General features: G+C 49.9%; 1 protein-coding gene across 1 annotated transcript in view; it reads left to right on the plus strand.

Moving 5' to 3' along the window:
- RAB11FIP4 (RAB11 family interacting protein 4) overlaps nt 1–16,893 on the plus strand; it is a 156,737-nt gene that overhangs the window by 32,421 nt on the left and 107,423 nt on the right. The window contains exons 2-3 of the mRNA XM_057535579.1: nt 3,009–3,096; nt 6,086–6,174. Of these exons, the coding sequence (XP_057391562.1) occupies nt 3,009–3,096; nt 6,086–6,174 (177 nt within the window). The remainder of the gene's footprint in view (nt 1–3,008; nt 3,097–6,085; nt 6,175–16,893) is intronic.

The following is a 16,893-nucleotide window of genomic DNA, read 5'->3' on the forward strand; positions in this document are numbered from 1 at the left end:
AAGCAGGGTCAGCTGGGACAGAGGTACAAGCTCAGGGCCACCAAGGTCAGGGAGGGAGGAGGGATGCTTGTATAGGGTCTTCCCTTGCTCACTCATCTTCCAAACCCCACTGGGTGTGTCCCCATAACTGGAGCGGGCTTCAGACCCCTGCTGCAACTGCCGCACTAGAAAAGTGTACTGTGGGCATGCAGGAAACGTGGTCCTTGTGGATAGGTGAATCCCCCAGGATGGCTTGGGCTTCGGAGAATGCGGTGGGCGGTATGGTGGGCTGGAGGGTGTCTGCCGTGACAGTATTAACAATAACAACAGTGACGGTAATCCTTTCCCTACATGCTATGTCTACAGTTTCCAAAGTGCTTTCATACCCTCCACCTGCAACCCAGCCCCAAAGGAGTCTGGGAAAGAGCTCATCCTTGCCCGACTGTGCTTTAGATACTGATGGTGATTACGGGGGAGAGGGGCAAGGTGCCTGGCCACCAGCATGTGAGAGTGTGTGCACGTGTGTGTCCACGTGACCGTGTGTGGTTAGCCAGAGGGGCCAGCAACTACCATCACCCCCCAGCAGAGTGCCCGGCTTATAGGCGGTGCCCAGTCGTCCTTACTGAATAAATAAGTAAATGAATGCAGGTGTGCTGTAGAGGGGCTGCCACTAAATTACAGGTTGATTTAGAAGTGGGCTTCTGGAAGAAATATCAAGAGGCTGCATTTCAGGTATTGGAGCTTTCAGGGGGAAAAAACGGGTTCTGACAAAATCGGCCATTGACAAAAACTAGGAAAAAATACCCAGAGCTCACAAGTTTGAAGTCAGATGCTCTGATCAAAGACTAAATTGAGACATCTTTACAGAGAACAATTTGGCAACTGTTATCAAAAGGCTTAAAAACTTAGATGTCTTGTAGAACCATTTATTTTCATTTATTCAACAAATATTTATGAAGCTTCTATTACATGCCAGTAATGGTGGGAGCTACAAGGTATGCAGTGGTGATCAAAATAAACATGATCCTTGATCTCAAGGAGCTTACTTTTTAGAGGGGTAGGGGGGAAGCTACAAATTAATAAAACTATCACATAAACATATAATTACATATTGCAACAAATGGTTCTGAAAGAAAAGTATAGGGTGCTACAAGGCAGGGTAACAGTGGGGAAGGCCCTAATTAGATGGGCAGGACGGGCTTGTCCAGGAGAAACATTTCATAGAGGTACAAATGGAGACCTGTGGGATAAACAGACACTGCCAGATGATGAATGGGGAGGACAAGCATTTGAGATATAGAGAATAGCATGTTCAAAGGCCGTGAGGCAGAAAAGAGCTTGGCTTGCTTGAGGAGCTGACTGAAGGCCAGTGTGGCTAGAATGCAGTGAGTGAAAGAAACAGTGGGAGGATATTTGGCTGGAGTGACCAGAAAATATACGGTGTTGTAGGCCATGTTGAGGAGTTTGGTGGGAAGGGAGGAAGGATGCAGTCAGGGAGTAGGACATTTGAGTGAGTGATGTTGGAGGAGGGACAAGCAACGGTGATGCCTGGGTCCTGACTGTGGCCAAGGGGCCTGGGTGGCTGAGGTGGGATATGGAACAATAGGAAGTCAAGGTTCTAAAAGGCCGGGGAGTCCATTGGTCATTTGCACAGCTGTAGAACCCCCCAAAGATGAGTTGTAACAGCAAAAAGTTGGAAATAACCAAAATGCCCAACTATTATGGGTGGTTAATAAGTAAATTATGGTATATCCACTGGGCAGAATATTTTATAACCACTAAAAATGTGAGTGGTACCCACTGGGCAGGGAGGGGAAGTGTTTCTGATATACTGTTAAGTAGGGGAGAAACTTCCCAACATCAGGAATGGCAGATTCCTTTGGGCTACACCTTATTTACAAATTTATTTTTTTAACACTTTTTATTGAAGTATAAGGTACAAATAGGACAGAAAAGTGCACTGACCACAAGTGGACAGCTCAGTGAGTTTTCACTGTGTAGCCAGACCCTAGATCAAGACAGAGAGACGACCCTGGTGTCTTCCTCCTGCACAATTCTGCAGATGTAGCTGCTATCTTGACCATAATTGGCTTTGCCTTAAATCTTGATTTGTAATTTTTAATTTTTAAATAATGGATATGTATGTCACATAATTATTTCCTCCCTGTAGATCAAGGGTGTCTCAGAACTAGAAAAAAAAAAAAGTGGTTAGAACTATGTGTTTTAAAGAAAAGTGGGAAAAGGGAGGTTTTTGTTTTTGTTTTCAATTCATTATTTGTTTTTATTTTTGGCTGTGTTGGGTCTTCATTCCTGTGCGCGGGCTTTCTCTAGTTGCTGTGAGCGGGGGCCACTCTTCATTGTGGTGCGCGGGCTTCTCGTCGTGGCTTCTCTTGCTGCGGAGCACGGGCTCTAGGTGCGTGGGCTTCAGTAGTTGTGGCTTCAGTAGTTGTGGCTCGCGGGCTCTAGAGTGCAGGCTCAGCAGTTGTGGCATACGGGCTTAGTTGGTCCGCGGCATGTGGGATCTTCCCGGACCAGGGCTCAAACCCGTGCCCCCTGCATTGGCAGGCCGATTCTTAACCACTGCGCCACCAGGGAAGCCCAAGGGGAGGGGTTTGATACATTGTCTTTTCTAGAGTTTCTGCAGTGAATTTGTATTATTTTTGTATGAAAGAAACTGCTAAGTTTAAAAAAATCAGTGTTTGTTTTCCACGTGCCAGTCTTTGAGAAATAACTTGGAGACGGAAGCTCAGGCCAAACAAACCCGGGTTCTGAGCACTGCAGTGATGAATTTGATTTTCCTCACTCGTGCTGTCTGTCGACCTCAGAATAAAGTGGCCCCACCGCTGTCTGGGGCCGGTGCTGACCCCGCCGAGGGGGACAGGGCTAGGAAGGGGACTGCTGGCGTCCCCTTGGTTCAAGTGACAAACCCTCCCTCCCTCCCAGCCTCCCTGGCCAGCCTCACGCCAGCTCTGTGAACTCTCTGGGGCATTTCTGGGAGCTTCACACCTGTCCCTCCTTCCTTTCCACAGGTGGAAAAACTTGTGAAGTATTTGGATCCCAACGACCTGGGGAGAATCAACTTCAAGGACTTCTGCCGAGGGGTGTTCGCCATGAAAGGTGAGGTCTTCTTGGGGGAGGGGGGTCCTAGGGGCTCCCAGGATCCTGTCTGCCTGGGGAGGCTGGCATGGCTTGGGTTTCAGCTCAGATTACCCCCTGCGGGGGTCCCAGGAGCCCAGGATGGGTTCCAGAAGTAGGCTCTGCCCTTGACTCCCCCAGGGAGGCCGAGGGGAAGGGTCTTGGGCTCCCACAGCTGTGCCCGCTGGAGAGGGGCTGTGGGTGTCACTGAACCTCTGCCATGCGGTCCCACACCTGCAGCCAGGCATTTCTACCCTTCCCGTTGTCTGTCCCCTTCCCGAAAACGGCTCCCTTCCCTTCCCTCCCCTTCCCTCCCCTCCCCTCCCCTTCCCTTCCCTTTTCTTTCTCTCTCCCCCCTCTCCCCTCCCCTCCTCTCCCCTTCCCTTTTCTTTCTCTCTCCCCCCTCTCCCCTCCTCTCCCCTCCTCTCCCCTCCTCTCCTCTCCCCTCCTCTCCTTTCCCTTCTTTCCTCTCCCCTCCTCTCCTTTCCTTCCTCTCCCCTCCTCTCCCCTCCTCTCCTTTCCCTTCTTTCCTCTCCCCTCCTCTCCTTTCCTTCCTCTCCTCTCCTCTCCCTTCTCTCCTCTCCCTTCTCTCCTCTCCCCTCCTCTCCCCTCCTCTCCTCTCCCCTCTTCTCCTTTCCCTCCTCTCCCCTCCTCTTCCCTCCTCTCCTCTCCCCTCCTCTCCTTTCCCTTCTCGCCTCTCCCCTCCTCTTTTCTCTTCTTTCCTCTCCCCTCCTCTCCTCTCCCCTCCTCTCCCCTCCTCTCCTCTCCCCTCCTCTCCCCTCCTCTCCCCTCCTCTCCTTTCCCTTCTCTCCTCTCCCCTGCTCTCCTCTCTCCCCCTCCATCTCCCTCAAGGATGATCAGACTCCTGAGGAGTTTCCCAAGACACAGGACTTCAGTTTTAAACCAGGACGGTTCTAGGCAGACCTGGACAGAGCTGGTCCCCTCATCTCCCTGCCTCTGTTCTGAATTTCCTTCATTTGTTTCCTCCCCACTCCCTCCTCCTAACTCCTCCGAATTCCTTGCTTTCTTCCCTTTAGGGGGGAATATAAAAATCCCTCTCGTTTTCCCCCCACTCAAAGGCAGTTATGAGACACCTGCAGGAATCAGAGTGTGGCCACTCAGTACTGAACTGTTCATCTGGAGAGAGTGGTCCAGCTCACCAGCCTGTGAGGAGAGCACAGTTTACGTCTGGAAGCCCCAGGGCCTTGCTGTTATCTGTGGAGGATGCCGTGTTTCCCTGTCTGTGTGGCTCAGAGCAGCACGAAGCCTTGCCTGGGGGGTCCCTCAGAGTCTGGGCGGGTGGGAAGGAAGCAGGAATTCCTTGCATAGAAGTGAGGGGCGAAAGGCAGTGAGCAGAGAGGTTGGGGGGACCGCGCACGGCAGCCCCAAGAAAGGTTTCTGAATGGAGTTGTTTGACTCAATAGGGCCGCCACTAACTGTGCCCGGCATGTCCCTGTGCTGGCGCTTTGCAGGTTTGACCTCCTGTTTGCTGTTCCAAGACCAGTTCCAATGTGTGGAGGTGAGGGGCTCCTCCCATGCCAACAAACAATTTTCTCACACCAGCAGGGTGTCCGAGGAGAATTCAGCTCAATTCTGACACCATCTACCTGGAGGTAGCATCAGATTCCACAGGCTAAGGGCTCAGTCCTATAAGACTGTCTCCCCACCCCCATTTCAGACGCCAGTCACAAGCCCAGGCTGTTACCTATGCTTCTGACCAACTGGCTGTAAATCAGAGGTTCCCACAACCCCCTCCTTGGGTTGGATTAATTTGCTAGAGCAGCTCATAGAACTCAGAGAAATATTTTACTTACTAGATTACCGGCTTATTGCAAAAGGATACGACTCAGGAACAGCCAGATGGAAGAGGTGCGTGGGGCAAGGTATGGGGAAAGGTGCAGATCATCCATGCTCTCTCGGAGGGCACCACTCTCCCCAAATCTCCATGTGTTCACCAACCCGGAAGCTCTCTGAACCTGGTCCTTTTGGGTTTCTGTGGAGCCTTCATCATAGTCGTGATCAATTAAATCATTGGACATTGGCGATTGATCCAACCTCCAGGCCCTCGCCGCTCCCTTTAGGTCAGAGGTCAGAGGTTGGGACTGAAAGGTCCAGCCCTCTAATCACCTGGTTGGTCCTCTTGGCAACCAGCCCCCATCCTTAGGTGGGTCCACAAGTCACCTCATTAACATAAAAAGATACCTTTGTCACTCTCAACACTTAGGAAATTCTGAGGGTTTTGGGAGCTGTGAGTTAGAAATTGTGGATGAAGGCCAAATATGTATTTCTTATAAATCACAATATCACACCTCCTTTGTCCATTATGATTTGGGGGCATTTGTTCAGGGGAGGGAGGCCAGCTGTGTAATGAGTCAGCAGCAAGTAGCGCCATCCTGAAGGTGGCCTTCCATGTTCTGGAGTTTGCAGGGTTGCAGAGGGCCTCAGCCTCGCAGCCCCGGACTGTGTGTGTTTGGAGTCCCTGTGAGCCAGGAAGGGAGTATGTTCTTATATCCCCTCCTCCAGGAAGGCCTCCTGGATTCTCTTTGCCCCAGCCTCCCCTCCGCAACTGGGAGTCTGTCTTCTGTGTGTTCCCTGATGGTGTTAGTCCCAGTGGAAGAACATCTGGAGGGCAAGGACCTGTCTCGGCTCCCTCTGCCCAGCCCTGGACTGGCTTCTCTGCAGACTGGGTGCCCCATCTCTGCCTCTGAATGATCAGCTGGTCTCTTGGAGACTTGGGGCCTCTGCCTCCCTGCAGCCGTACCCACCCAAGGCTTACTCATCAGAAGCAAAGCTGCCCAGGGAATTCCCTGGCAGTCCAGTGGTTAAGACTCTGTGCTTTCACTGCCAAGGGCCCAAGTTCGATCCCTGGTCGGGGAACTAAGATCCTGCAAAAAAAAAAAAAAAAAAAGAAGCAGAGCTGCCGGACTGGGCTGAGGCTCTGACCCTCCGCTGTCTGTCTGTCCATCCACAGGCTGTGAGGAGCTGCTGAAGGATGTGCTGGCCGTGGAGAGCGCTGGGACACTGCCCTGCGCGCTGGAGATCCCAGACTGCGTGGAGCAGGTGAGAGGGGCGGCCACCGTGGAAGGGCTGGGGAGCCTCCAGCCGCCCGCCTTGCCCTGCTTGGTCTTCCGTCTTCTTGCCTTTGCTTCACCTTTTTGGTGTCAGGGAGACCCCAGAGCCCCCTCTGAGGGCCCTCTGGCTTCAAAGTCAAGAAAGAGATTTCAGAACTGGAGCAGCGCAGCCCCTTGGGAAGCCACAGCAGAGGGTGTAGGGTCTGGGAGTCCTCACAGGGCACCTTCCCCGCCTCGGAGGTCCCAAGGAGAAGCTGAGCTCCAGAGGGAAAGTGGCAGGCTCGAGGTCAACAGCAGGCAGGGTGACAATTTTTCTCTTTTCTCCGACACCAGCTGGGTGTCCAGCAATCCAATCCACTCCTGACACTAACTGCCCAGAGGTGGTGCAGGCCCCAGGGCCAGAGCCTCAGCCCCGCTTGGGATCAGCCACAGACGGGGCACCCAGGCTACCTGCACTTCTGCTGGGACCAGCTGCAAATGCGGGGTTCTCGCAACCCCCCTCGGGTTCCGTAGTTCACTAGAACAACTCACAGAACTCAGGAAAACACTGTTTATGATTATTGCTTTATTATAAGGGATACAATTCAGGAAAGACGCACAGGGCAAGGTATGTGGCCGGGAGGCGGGGGCACTCTCCAGGGGCACCACGTCCCTGCATGGCAGTGTGTCACCAACCCGGAAGCTCCGGGTCTCATTGCTCTAGAGTTTGTATGACCCCATCTGCAGCCCTCTCACCTCCTGCAGGTGGGCGTGGGTGGGGCTTAAAGTTCCCAACTTCAAATCACCAGTTTGGTCTTTGTGGTGACCAGCCCTATCCTGTGGCTCTCTGGGGATCCCACCTGAGTCACCTCATTAGCATGAACTCAGGTGGGGTTGAAAGGGACTCCTTACGAATAATAAAAGTCACTCCTGTCGCTCAGGAAGTTCCAAGGGTTTTAGGAGCTCTGTTCCAGGAAGTGGGTGGGACAAGGACCACAGCCCCCATGGCTCTGTCTTACTGCCATCATCACCTAATGGTTTGCTTATTATGAAACTTTCATCATTTTCCCAAACACTTGCAGAGGCATCTTACAGACGAATACAGTTCACGATGCCTGTACTGACAGTCTCTGGGGTCCCTTCTGGCGGAGACACCCCAGGGCTGGAAGAGGATCTCCTTGGTTTGTCATCCAGGCCAGCTCCAAAACCTCTTCCCACCCTCTGGTTGGTGCCTCATCTGGACCCCAAAATATGAGTCTTTTCTATAGCTGAAGGAGGCCCAGGACCCCAGAGGTCACTTTGGCCAATGGCATACTTCTTGGGATCCAGCTGGGTGGTGGGCTCAGGGCTGGGACTGGGGGAGGGGGTCCCTACAGAGGGCTGTGGACAAAGAATGTAGGTTGCCATATCAGTAACAAAGGATGTTGTGGCCATCACGCCATCAGCCACTGCAGCTGCAGCTCCCCCCTCAAATGGTGCCCCCTGAGGGGCTTCAGGATGGAGAAAACAGGGTACTGGCCCTAGAGAGCTAAGGTGCATATAAAGGAATGATTTCAGTGAGCCCAGACTCTTGCATCTTCCCGTACATAGAAAAGCGCTAAATTCATGAACTTGAGATGTCTGTCTTTCTTAAATTAATAGTAATCTTTTGATGTTTTGACTACCTGGTTTTTTTGCAAAACTCCTGTATGTCCTGGCTCCTTCCTTACCTCTTAGGAACAGTCCCTCAGAGCTATCTGCCTGGGCTTAAGTCCTCAGTAAGTCTGCCAAATAAAACATAATTCTTGGGACTTCCCTGGAGGTCCAGTGGTTAAGACTCCGTGCTTCCACTGCAGGGAGCGCAGGTTTGATCCCTGGTCTTGGAACTAAGATCCCACATGCCGTGCCATCGCGCAGCCAAAAAAAAACGTAATTCTTGATTTTTAGGTTGTGCTTTTTTTTTTTTCCTCTTGACAGGGCCATAATGCCCAGAGCTGCCCAGCAAAATGGTGTTACAGAAGGCCAAGGCTCAAAGGTGGCAGAGACCCAAGCCGGGTACCAGGGCCTCCAAGATAGGTCTCAGGTGGTTGGACCCCAGGGTGCTGTGCCCTCAGGGATGAGTGAAGAGAGCTGGGCTCCAAGAGGTGCAGAGACCAGCAGTGAGGGCTCCAGGCCTGCCTCAGGGGGCAGCAGATGTGGGGTGAAGATGCATTTGGGCCTGACTGATGGGACCAGGACCAGAGCAGAGGACCCCAATGCAGGACAGACACTGAGTGTCCTGGGAGTCTTGGAGCGGGGCCCTCGTGGATTGAACAGGAATTGGGGTAACGAGGTGGGCTGTGGGACCATTCAGAACTGGGTCCATACCCCGCTTTGGCCACTGATGAGCCCTGCAGACCCAGGCACGTTACTCTCAACTCCTCGGAGCCTGTAAAACAGAGCTCGCCATACCCATCTTGTGAAAATTCAGTGAGAAAACAGGCTGCTACTATGTGAGAATCCCCTTCCTCCCAGTGCCGTGTCTTAGAGATTCGTGTGAGAAATGGTGCTGAAGTCTGCATCTTTCACCCTTGGCTACCGGTGTTTCAAAATCACGTCAGAATACAGGCCTGCACGTGAGGAGCTGGAGGTCAGAGTGGAGCCCTAGCCGGGCTTCCGCACCAGCCAGCGGTACCAGGGCCGGATCCCGTTCCTGCAGCTGTGGGCTGCTTTCGTGGCCTCCGCACTAGGCCGGCCCCACTGGCAGGTGGAGAAAAGGGGAGAGATAGGCTTGGAGGAGTTGGCCTCGGAGAGAGTGCTCTTCTTTTTGTTTATTTATTTATTTATCTTTGACTGCGTTGGGTCTTCTTTGCTGCGTGCGGGCTTTCTCTAGTTGCGGCGAGCGGGGGCTACTCTTTGTTGCGGTGCGTGGGCTTCTCATTGCGGTGGCTTCTCTTGTTGTGGAGCACGGGCTCTAGGCACACGGGCTTCAGTAGTTGTGGCACACGGGCTCAGTAGTTGTAGCTCGCGGGCTCTAGAGCGCAGGCTCACTAGTTGTGGCACACGGGCCTAGTTGCTCCGTGGCATGTGGGATCTTCCTGGACCAGGGCTTGAACCCGTGTCCCCTGCATTGGCAGGCGGATTCTTAACCACTGCGCCACCAGGGAAGTCCCAAGAGTGCTCTTCTTTTTAAAGCAATATTATTTTTTCCACAATACAAAATCTGGAGGTTACAAAAAGCAGAAAGATCAGGTCGGTCGAATCCCAGCAACCCCAGTGCCCCCCTCATCTCCTCTCTCGGGACTTTCGGTGTAAGCCCCTCCTGGTGAACTCTTCTCTGCCCCCGACCTGTCTGGCCCTTACAGGTGGCTCGGGTGGTCGAGCCCAGCGAGGTGGCTGTTGATCATTGGACGCGCTGGGCAGCCTTGTCCATGAGCGCCCGGTGGGCAGCGTGGGGGGCCGGGGCTCTGTTCCTCATGACGGGCTCCTCGGTGCTGGGAGGGGTGAGGGGGCACAGCGCAAAGCCAGCCTGCCGGGCCAGTGGGCTCCCACAGTGAGGGGCTGCAAAGGCCTGGAGGCCCCGCGTTGTGAATGAATCCGTCCCTGCTCAGGCTCCTGCACGGTCTAGGCAGCTCTGGGTTCCATTTGGCTAAAGGCCACGAGGGGCGAGACCATAGCTCCTCAGGTTGGGGGGAGCTGAGGGGGCCTGCCTGGGGCACGTCCTCATCCTGCAGGCTCAGCCCTCAGGGCCCTGCTGTGTCCCAGCTGTCCCCTAGGGGTCAGCTTGAGACCAACCAAGCAGAGGGAGCCTGGATCATTACTTGGGCTTCCCAGATGCTGCTAGGGGAGGAGTGGTTTGGGACCAAGCGAGCATGACGTAGGATGGGACCACAAGAGCATGCCTCCCCCCACCCACAGGGTGAGGCAGGGACCTCTGACGTCAACACTTGACGAGAGGGTCATAGTTAAAGTAGTGAAGTAGTGAAACACTCTGTGGTGCTGGTTGGTTAACAGATGCAAACCCGGCAGCCTGAGGGCACCCGCCCCATTCACCCCTCTTCCAGGCCCCTGGAACCCAACCCCCCCAAACCAGCTATCACCACCTGCTCTCCAGACAATGCAAGTCCGTCTGGGTAGGTGGACCTGCATCCCACCAGCTCTTTTTTTTTTTTAATTGAAGTATAGTTGATTTACAATGTTGTGTTTCCTGCTGTACAGCAAAGTGATTCAGTTATACATATATATATATATATATACATTCTTTTTCATATTCTTTTCCATTATGGTTTATCACAGGATATTGAATATAGTTCCCTGTGCTACACAGTAGGACCTTGATGTTTATCCATCCTCTATATAATAGTTTGCATCTGCGAATCACAAACTCCCGCTCCATCCCTCCCCCGCCTCACCTCCCCCTTGGCAACTGCAAGTCTGTTCTCTATGTCTGTGAGTTTGTTGCTGTTTCATAGCTAGGTTCATTTGTGTCATAATTTAGATTCCACATGTAAGTGACATCATATGGTATCTGTCTTTCTCTTTCTGACTTCCTTCACTTAGTATGATAATCTCTAGGTCCATCTGTGTTGCTGCAAATGGCATTATTTCATTCTTTTTCTGGCGAAGTAGTATTCCATTGTTTATATATACCACATCTACTTTATCCATTTATCTATTGATGGACATTTAGGTTGTTTCCATGTCTTGGCTATTGTAAATAGTGCTGCTGTGAACATAGGGGTGCGTGTATCTTTTCGAATTATAGTTTTCTCTGGGTATATGCCCAGAAGTGGGATTGCTGGATCATACGGCAACTCTATGTTTAGTTTTTTGAGGAACCTCCATATTGTTCTCCATAGTGGCTGTACTGATTTACAGTCCCACCAACAGTGTATGAGGGTTCCCTTTTCTCCACACCCTCTCCAGCATTTATCATTTGTAGACTTTTTAATGATGGCCATTCTGACTGGTGTGAGGTGGTACCTCACTGTAGTTTTGATTTGCATTTCTCAAATACTTAGCAATGATGAGCATCTTTTCGTGCCTATTGGCCATCTGTCCCACCAGCTCTTGAACTCACTGGATGTCACCCTGCCTGTGTCCTTAGAGCCTGCAGCGCCCTGGCGCAAAAAGGGCTTGGTAAACCCAACTGCTGGCAAGTTTTCTGATGCAGGCGGAATTGAGTTTGGTCAGAGGGTGTGCTGGGTGTCCCAGGGGTCCATGGGTTGGCATCCCGAGGCTGAGGTCTCAGGAAACGCCCTGGGAGTCCGTCGTGAGGCTGGCCCGCTTAGCGGGCTGCTACTGCACTCCCTTTTTGCAGCTCCCAGTCCGTATGGTATAGGGGTCTCTGTAGGGTGGGGACATGGGCGATCACAGAGAGCCCCACCCTCGGGCCTTAAAGGCAAGGGGGCAGTGGGATGAAATCTGACTCATAAGCCCTCATGTGAGATCCTGCGTCGTCCTCCCACGTGGGCTGGTTTATAGGGAACCCCATAAAATGAATAGGGTGTCAGGCCACCTGGTGCTCCTCCTGTGTAACCACCATCCATCCAGCCCCTAAGCCAAAGTCATCCTTGACGCCCCACATCCAGCCAGCCTGAGTCCTCTGGTCCCCACTCACCCCTCGTCCCTCTCCCTCTGCTGCCTCCTGGCTCCTCATCGTCCCCCAGCCTCTCTCTCTCCAGACCCACATCCCACAGTCGCCTCAGGATCTTCCTAAGGAGCTGCCCTGATTGTGTCACCACCCCCCTTCGGTGGCCCCCTCATCACCAGTGGGATAAAATCCACCACTTCTCCAGCCTCACCTCTCACTGCCACACTTCTCACACCCCGAAATTGGTGACACCCAGTTGCTCCTCATTTACTGAAAAGACCCTGTTCTCTCTTGCCTCCCAGACTTTGCACAAGTTCTTCTTTCTCCTGGGATGGCCTCCCACCCACTGTCCGTGGGATAACTTCTGCTCATCATTTAAGACTTAAGTAGGTACCTCCTCCTCCAGGAGGCCTTCTCTAGTTCCCTCTGCCCCCAGCCTGGAGTGGGACCTGTGCTGAGCTTCCCTGAGGCCCTGTGCCCTCTGTCATCCCTGCCTTAACCTCACCCTCCAGGACAGCTCCATGTTCCCCACACGGCGACACCATTTTCACCTGGTGGTGGCAGAGCTCGAGCTGAGTTCATCTCCTTCACACCCAGCACAGCGCCCGTAGCGAACATCCTTATCCACAACGCCATAGAGCGTTTCTCTGAGTATTTCTAGGATTTGAAATCTGGAAATGGAATTGCTCTATCGAAGGGTATGCAGATTTTATTTTTTAATCGATGGGGCCAAATTTTTCTTCCAAAAAGACGGTACCAATTGTATCATCCAACAGTAGATGAGAGAGTGCCCGGATCCTCAGCCCTTTGCTAGTCCTGGAAGTTCTCCATCTACCTACAGGCCTCCCTTCCACTCCTCTCCCCTCCCTTCTCCCGCTCACCAGTCTGATGGAGGAAAACTCACTCTCACTCTCATCTGTGTTGCCGTTTATGGTGAAGGAGACCATCGTTCCTTCTGTTCACTGGGCCTTCGGATTTCTTCTTTTGTTAATTGCCTCTTTATAGTCTTTGCTCATTTTCTGTTGGGTTGTCTTTTCCTTTTTTTTTTTTTTTCCTTTTCTTTTCTTTTTTTTGGGGGCCGTGCCTCACAGCATGTGGGATCTTAGTTCCCCGACCAGGGATCAAACCTGTGCCCCCTGCAGTGGAAGCGCAGAGCCCTAACCACTGGACCACCAGGGAAGTCCCTGGGTTGTCTTTTCCTTATTGATTTATATGAAATCTATATACACAAAATCTATATATATTCTGTCAGTCTATGCACTTTGCTTATATTTTAACTTTGGTTTTGGTGTCTTTTATTGCATAGAATTTTTTTTTTTTGAAGATTCTTTTTCTTTTTTTTTTTTTAATATTTATTTATTTATTTATTTATTTATTTATTTATGGCTGTGTTGGGTCTTCGTTTCTGTGCGAGGGCTTTCTCTAGTTGTGGCAAGCGGGGGCCACTCTTCATCGCGGTGCGCGGGCCTCTCACTATCGTGGCCTCTCTTGTTGCGGAGCACAGGCTCCAGATGCGCAGGCTCAGTAATTGTGGCTCACGGGCCTAGTCGCTCCATGGCATGTGGGATCCTCCCAGACCAGGGCTCGAACCCGTGTCCCCTGCATTGGCAGGCGGATTCTCAACCACTGCACCACCAGGGAAGCCCTATTGCATAGAATTTTAAAGTTTGGATGTCATCATTATCAGTCCTTTTATGCCATTTACATTTTGTGTATTATGTGGTGCCTTCTTTACCTTAAGGTTATAAACATACTATTCTCCTATATATGTTTTTCAAGTACTTCTAGACAAAAAGTGTATATGTTTAGCTCTTTGATCCACCAGGAGCTTATTTTTGGTTTTGGCGAGGATAATATCTGGCATTTTTATGTTCCAAATGTTGCCAGCTGTTCACATTCCTACTGTGGAATAGTCCCTCTTTCTCCACTTATTTGAAATCTCACCCCTTTATCGTGAGCTAAATTTCTGTATAACGTGGGTCTCTTTCTGGACTCTGGTCTGTTGTATTGATCTATTTGTCTACCTATTTCTAAGCCAGTTTCAGTTACCCTTGCTTTACAGTGTGATATCTGATAGAGAAAGCCTCCCTCATCATTCTTTATTTTAAAAAATTTTTTTGTTATCCTTACATATTTTCTCTTCCAGAATACTCTTTTTTGTCAAAATTCATTTAAAATCCTGCTAGAGATTTTGTTTGAAATTTGTACATCAGTGGAAGGGAACTGGCTTTTTTACAGTATTGAATTCTCTCATCTGAGAACATAGTATATATCTCTTCATCTTTTCTGGCCTTCTTTTATGCCCTTCAGGAAAGTGTTATGATTTTCTCAAATAGGTTTTGCACATTTCTTCATAGGGTGACTCTATTTTAGAGTTTCTGTTGCTGTTACATGTAGGATCTTTTTGCCATGATATTTTCTAATTGGTTATGGCTAAGTGTCTAGGAGACGTTTTGATTTTTGGTGTTGATCTTGTCATGACAACCTTACTAAACTCTCTTATTAGTTCTAGTAGTTCATTTACAAACTATTTTCCAGCCTGCTTAATCTATATAACAATGTAGCCATATTCTTTTTTTCTGCATAAATTTAAATAGCTGCATAATATTTCATTGCAAGAAGACAACCACATTTATTTACCAGTTCCTTATTATTGGGCATACATATATATATAGATAGATAGATAGATAGATAGAGATATAGATATATACTTTTTTTTTTTTTTAACCTACTTTGGGGGATTAACAAAAGCAGTGTTATAAACACTCTTGTAGCTAAATTGTTCCCCACAGAAGTACTCATTGTTTTAGAGCAAGCCAGAGGTTGGCAAACGACAGTTCCCTTGGGCCAAGTCTAGCAGCTTGTTTTTGTAAATAAAGTTTTATTGGAACATGGCCACGCCCATCTGCTCACTCTTGTGTGGCTGCTTTCCCATCACAATGGCAGAGTTGAGTGGCTGCCACGGAGCCTAAACTATTTACTATCTGCCCTTTACGGAAAAGGTTTGCCAACCTTTAAGATAAATTCTGATAGGTGGAAACCGTTTTATCAAAAGGATACAAATCTTAAAATTTCTAATACATCTGTCAAATTCCTTTCCAGAGAAGTTGTCTCAATTAATCTTTCATCAGGATTGTGTCAGATTCCTCCTACCCTTTGGATGCTGGCTGTTCTGCTTTCTCAAATCTTTCTCATTGAGAGGCTAAAATTAGGATTGCTCTTTTGAATTATAATATGGTTGAACTTCTTAAATTGCCTTTATTGGTCACCAGGAGTTCTTTCTTCATTAATTGCCTGCCCACATTCTTCACCCTCGTTTCCATAGATGTATTCATTCCCACTGATATAAAAGAAGTAGAAATATTAACTTTTTTTTTTTTAATTTATTTTATTTATTTATTTATTTATTTATTTATTTTTGGCTGTGCTGGGTCTTCGGTTCGTGCGAGGGCTTTCTTTAGTTGCGGCAAGTGGGGGCCACTCTTCATCGCGGTGCGGGGACCGCTCTTCATCGCGGTGCGCGGGCCTTTCACTATCGCGGCCCCTCCCGTTGCGGGGCACAGGCTCCAGACGCGCAGGCTCAGCAGCTGTGGCTCACGGGCCCAGCTGCTCCGTGGCATGTGGGATCTTCCCAGACCAGGGCTCGAACCCGTGTCTCCTGCATTAGCAGGCAGATTCTCAACCACTGCGCCACCAGGGAAGCCCAGAAATATTAACTTTTGGACATACCTCACAAATATTTTTTCAGCCTGTCATTTATTTTTAACTTTGTTTATGACAGCAAATCTAAAAGGTTTTTATAGCCAACTCAGTCTTTTCCATTGTGGCTTCTGCCTTTGGTGTAATGCTTAGAAAGCTTTCCTACCCAAGGCTGTGACATTATATTCTGTTTTATTTTTATTTTATGTATTTGGTTTTTATGTTTAAAGCTTTGATCCACAGAGTGAATTTTGATGTCTGTGGTGAGATAAGGATCCAGTTTTCCTTTTTTTCCTCAGCCCCGCTTACCCTCCCTCCTGCCCACCTCACCTCACGGAAACCAGAAGCTCTTGACAAGGTTATGCTTAAGGGGTCCCCGGAGGCCAAAAGAAACCGGGGTTTGCTGGGAATGAAGATGTCAGCCTGAGCCCAAACTGGCTCTTCTGCTCATAATCAGAAGGAGCTTGGTCAACCTCCAGTCTTGCCAGAACAGTTTTTAAAAATCTGCCCTGGGCTTCCCTGGTGGTGCAGTGGTTGAGAATCCGCCTGCCAATGCAGGGGACACGGGTTCGAGCCCTGGTCTGGGAGGATCCCACATGCCACGGAGCAACTAGGCCCGTGAGCCACAATTACTGAGCCTGCGCATCTGGAGCCTGTGCTCCGCAACAAGAGAGGCCACGATAGTGAGAGGCCCGCGCACCGCGATGAAGAGTGGCCCCCGCTTGCCACAACTAGAGAAAGCCCTCGCACAGAAACGACGACCCAACACAGCCATAAATAAATAAATAAATAAATAAATAAATATTTAAAAAAAAAAAAAAAAATCTGCCCTGAGCTTCTCTCCAGAACTGGCCTGGGGGTATGTAGGGCCTGAAGGTCCAAGTCCACCATTGCTTAATTTCATCCATTTTGAAGCAAGCATTTCTAAAACCACTTGCAACAATGATACTTTTAAATTCTAAAAATACTTTTCTTGGCAGCGTCTGATTCAGCTGTGCTGGTGAAGGTGTAGGTGGTAGCACCATGCTTATGCTGGTAAGGGGAGGGGGGAGGGTGTTTCCTAGCTCAGGGAGGGGCCTTACTTGATCCTTTCCTCTCATATATGGCCCCAGGTTTTTTGGTTTTTTTTTTTTCTGTTCCAACACCTTCCTCCTTACAAAGGAAAGAATAATTTACTTATCCGAAGCCCGAGAATTTCTGTAAGAATAAAAAGATCCTTAAGTCATATCTTTGAGAAGTAATTAAATTCTGATTAAACCAAAGGTGGCTGGGACAGAAGCAGAGCTAATGTTGATGGTTGCCTTGGTCTGTCCTGGACCATCTGTCCCCCATCTTCTGCCCCTGACCATCCCGACCCTAGGAAGGCTGGGTTCAGCTGGCCCACTGAGACCAACTTCCAGGACACTCTTGAACTCCCCCTGCTGCCAACTCCAGCCTTAATGCTCAAGTTCACGCCTATCTTTAGAACTTTGACTGAGT

The sequence above is a fragment of the Balaenoptera acutorostrata genome, chromosome 20 (genome assembly GCF_949987535.1).
Source record: "Balaenoptera acutorostrata chromosome 20, mBalAcu1.1, whole genome shotgun sequence".
Taxonomy (NCBI): Eukaryota; Metazoa; Chordata; class Mammalia; order Artiodactyla; family Balaenopteridae; genus Balaenoptera; species Balaenoptera acutorostrata.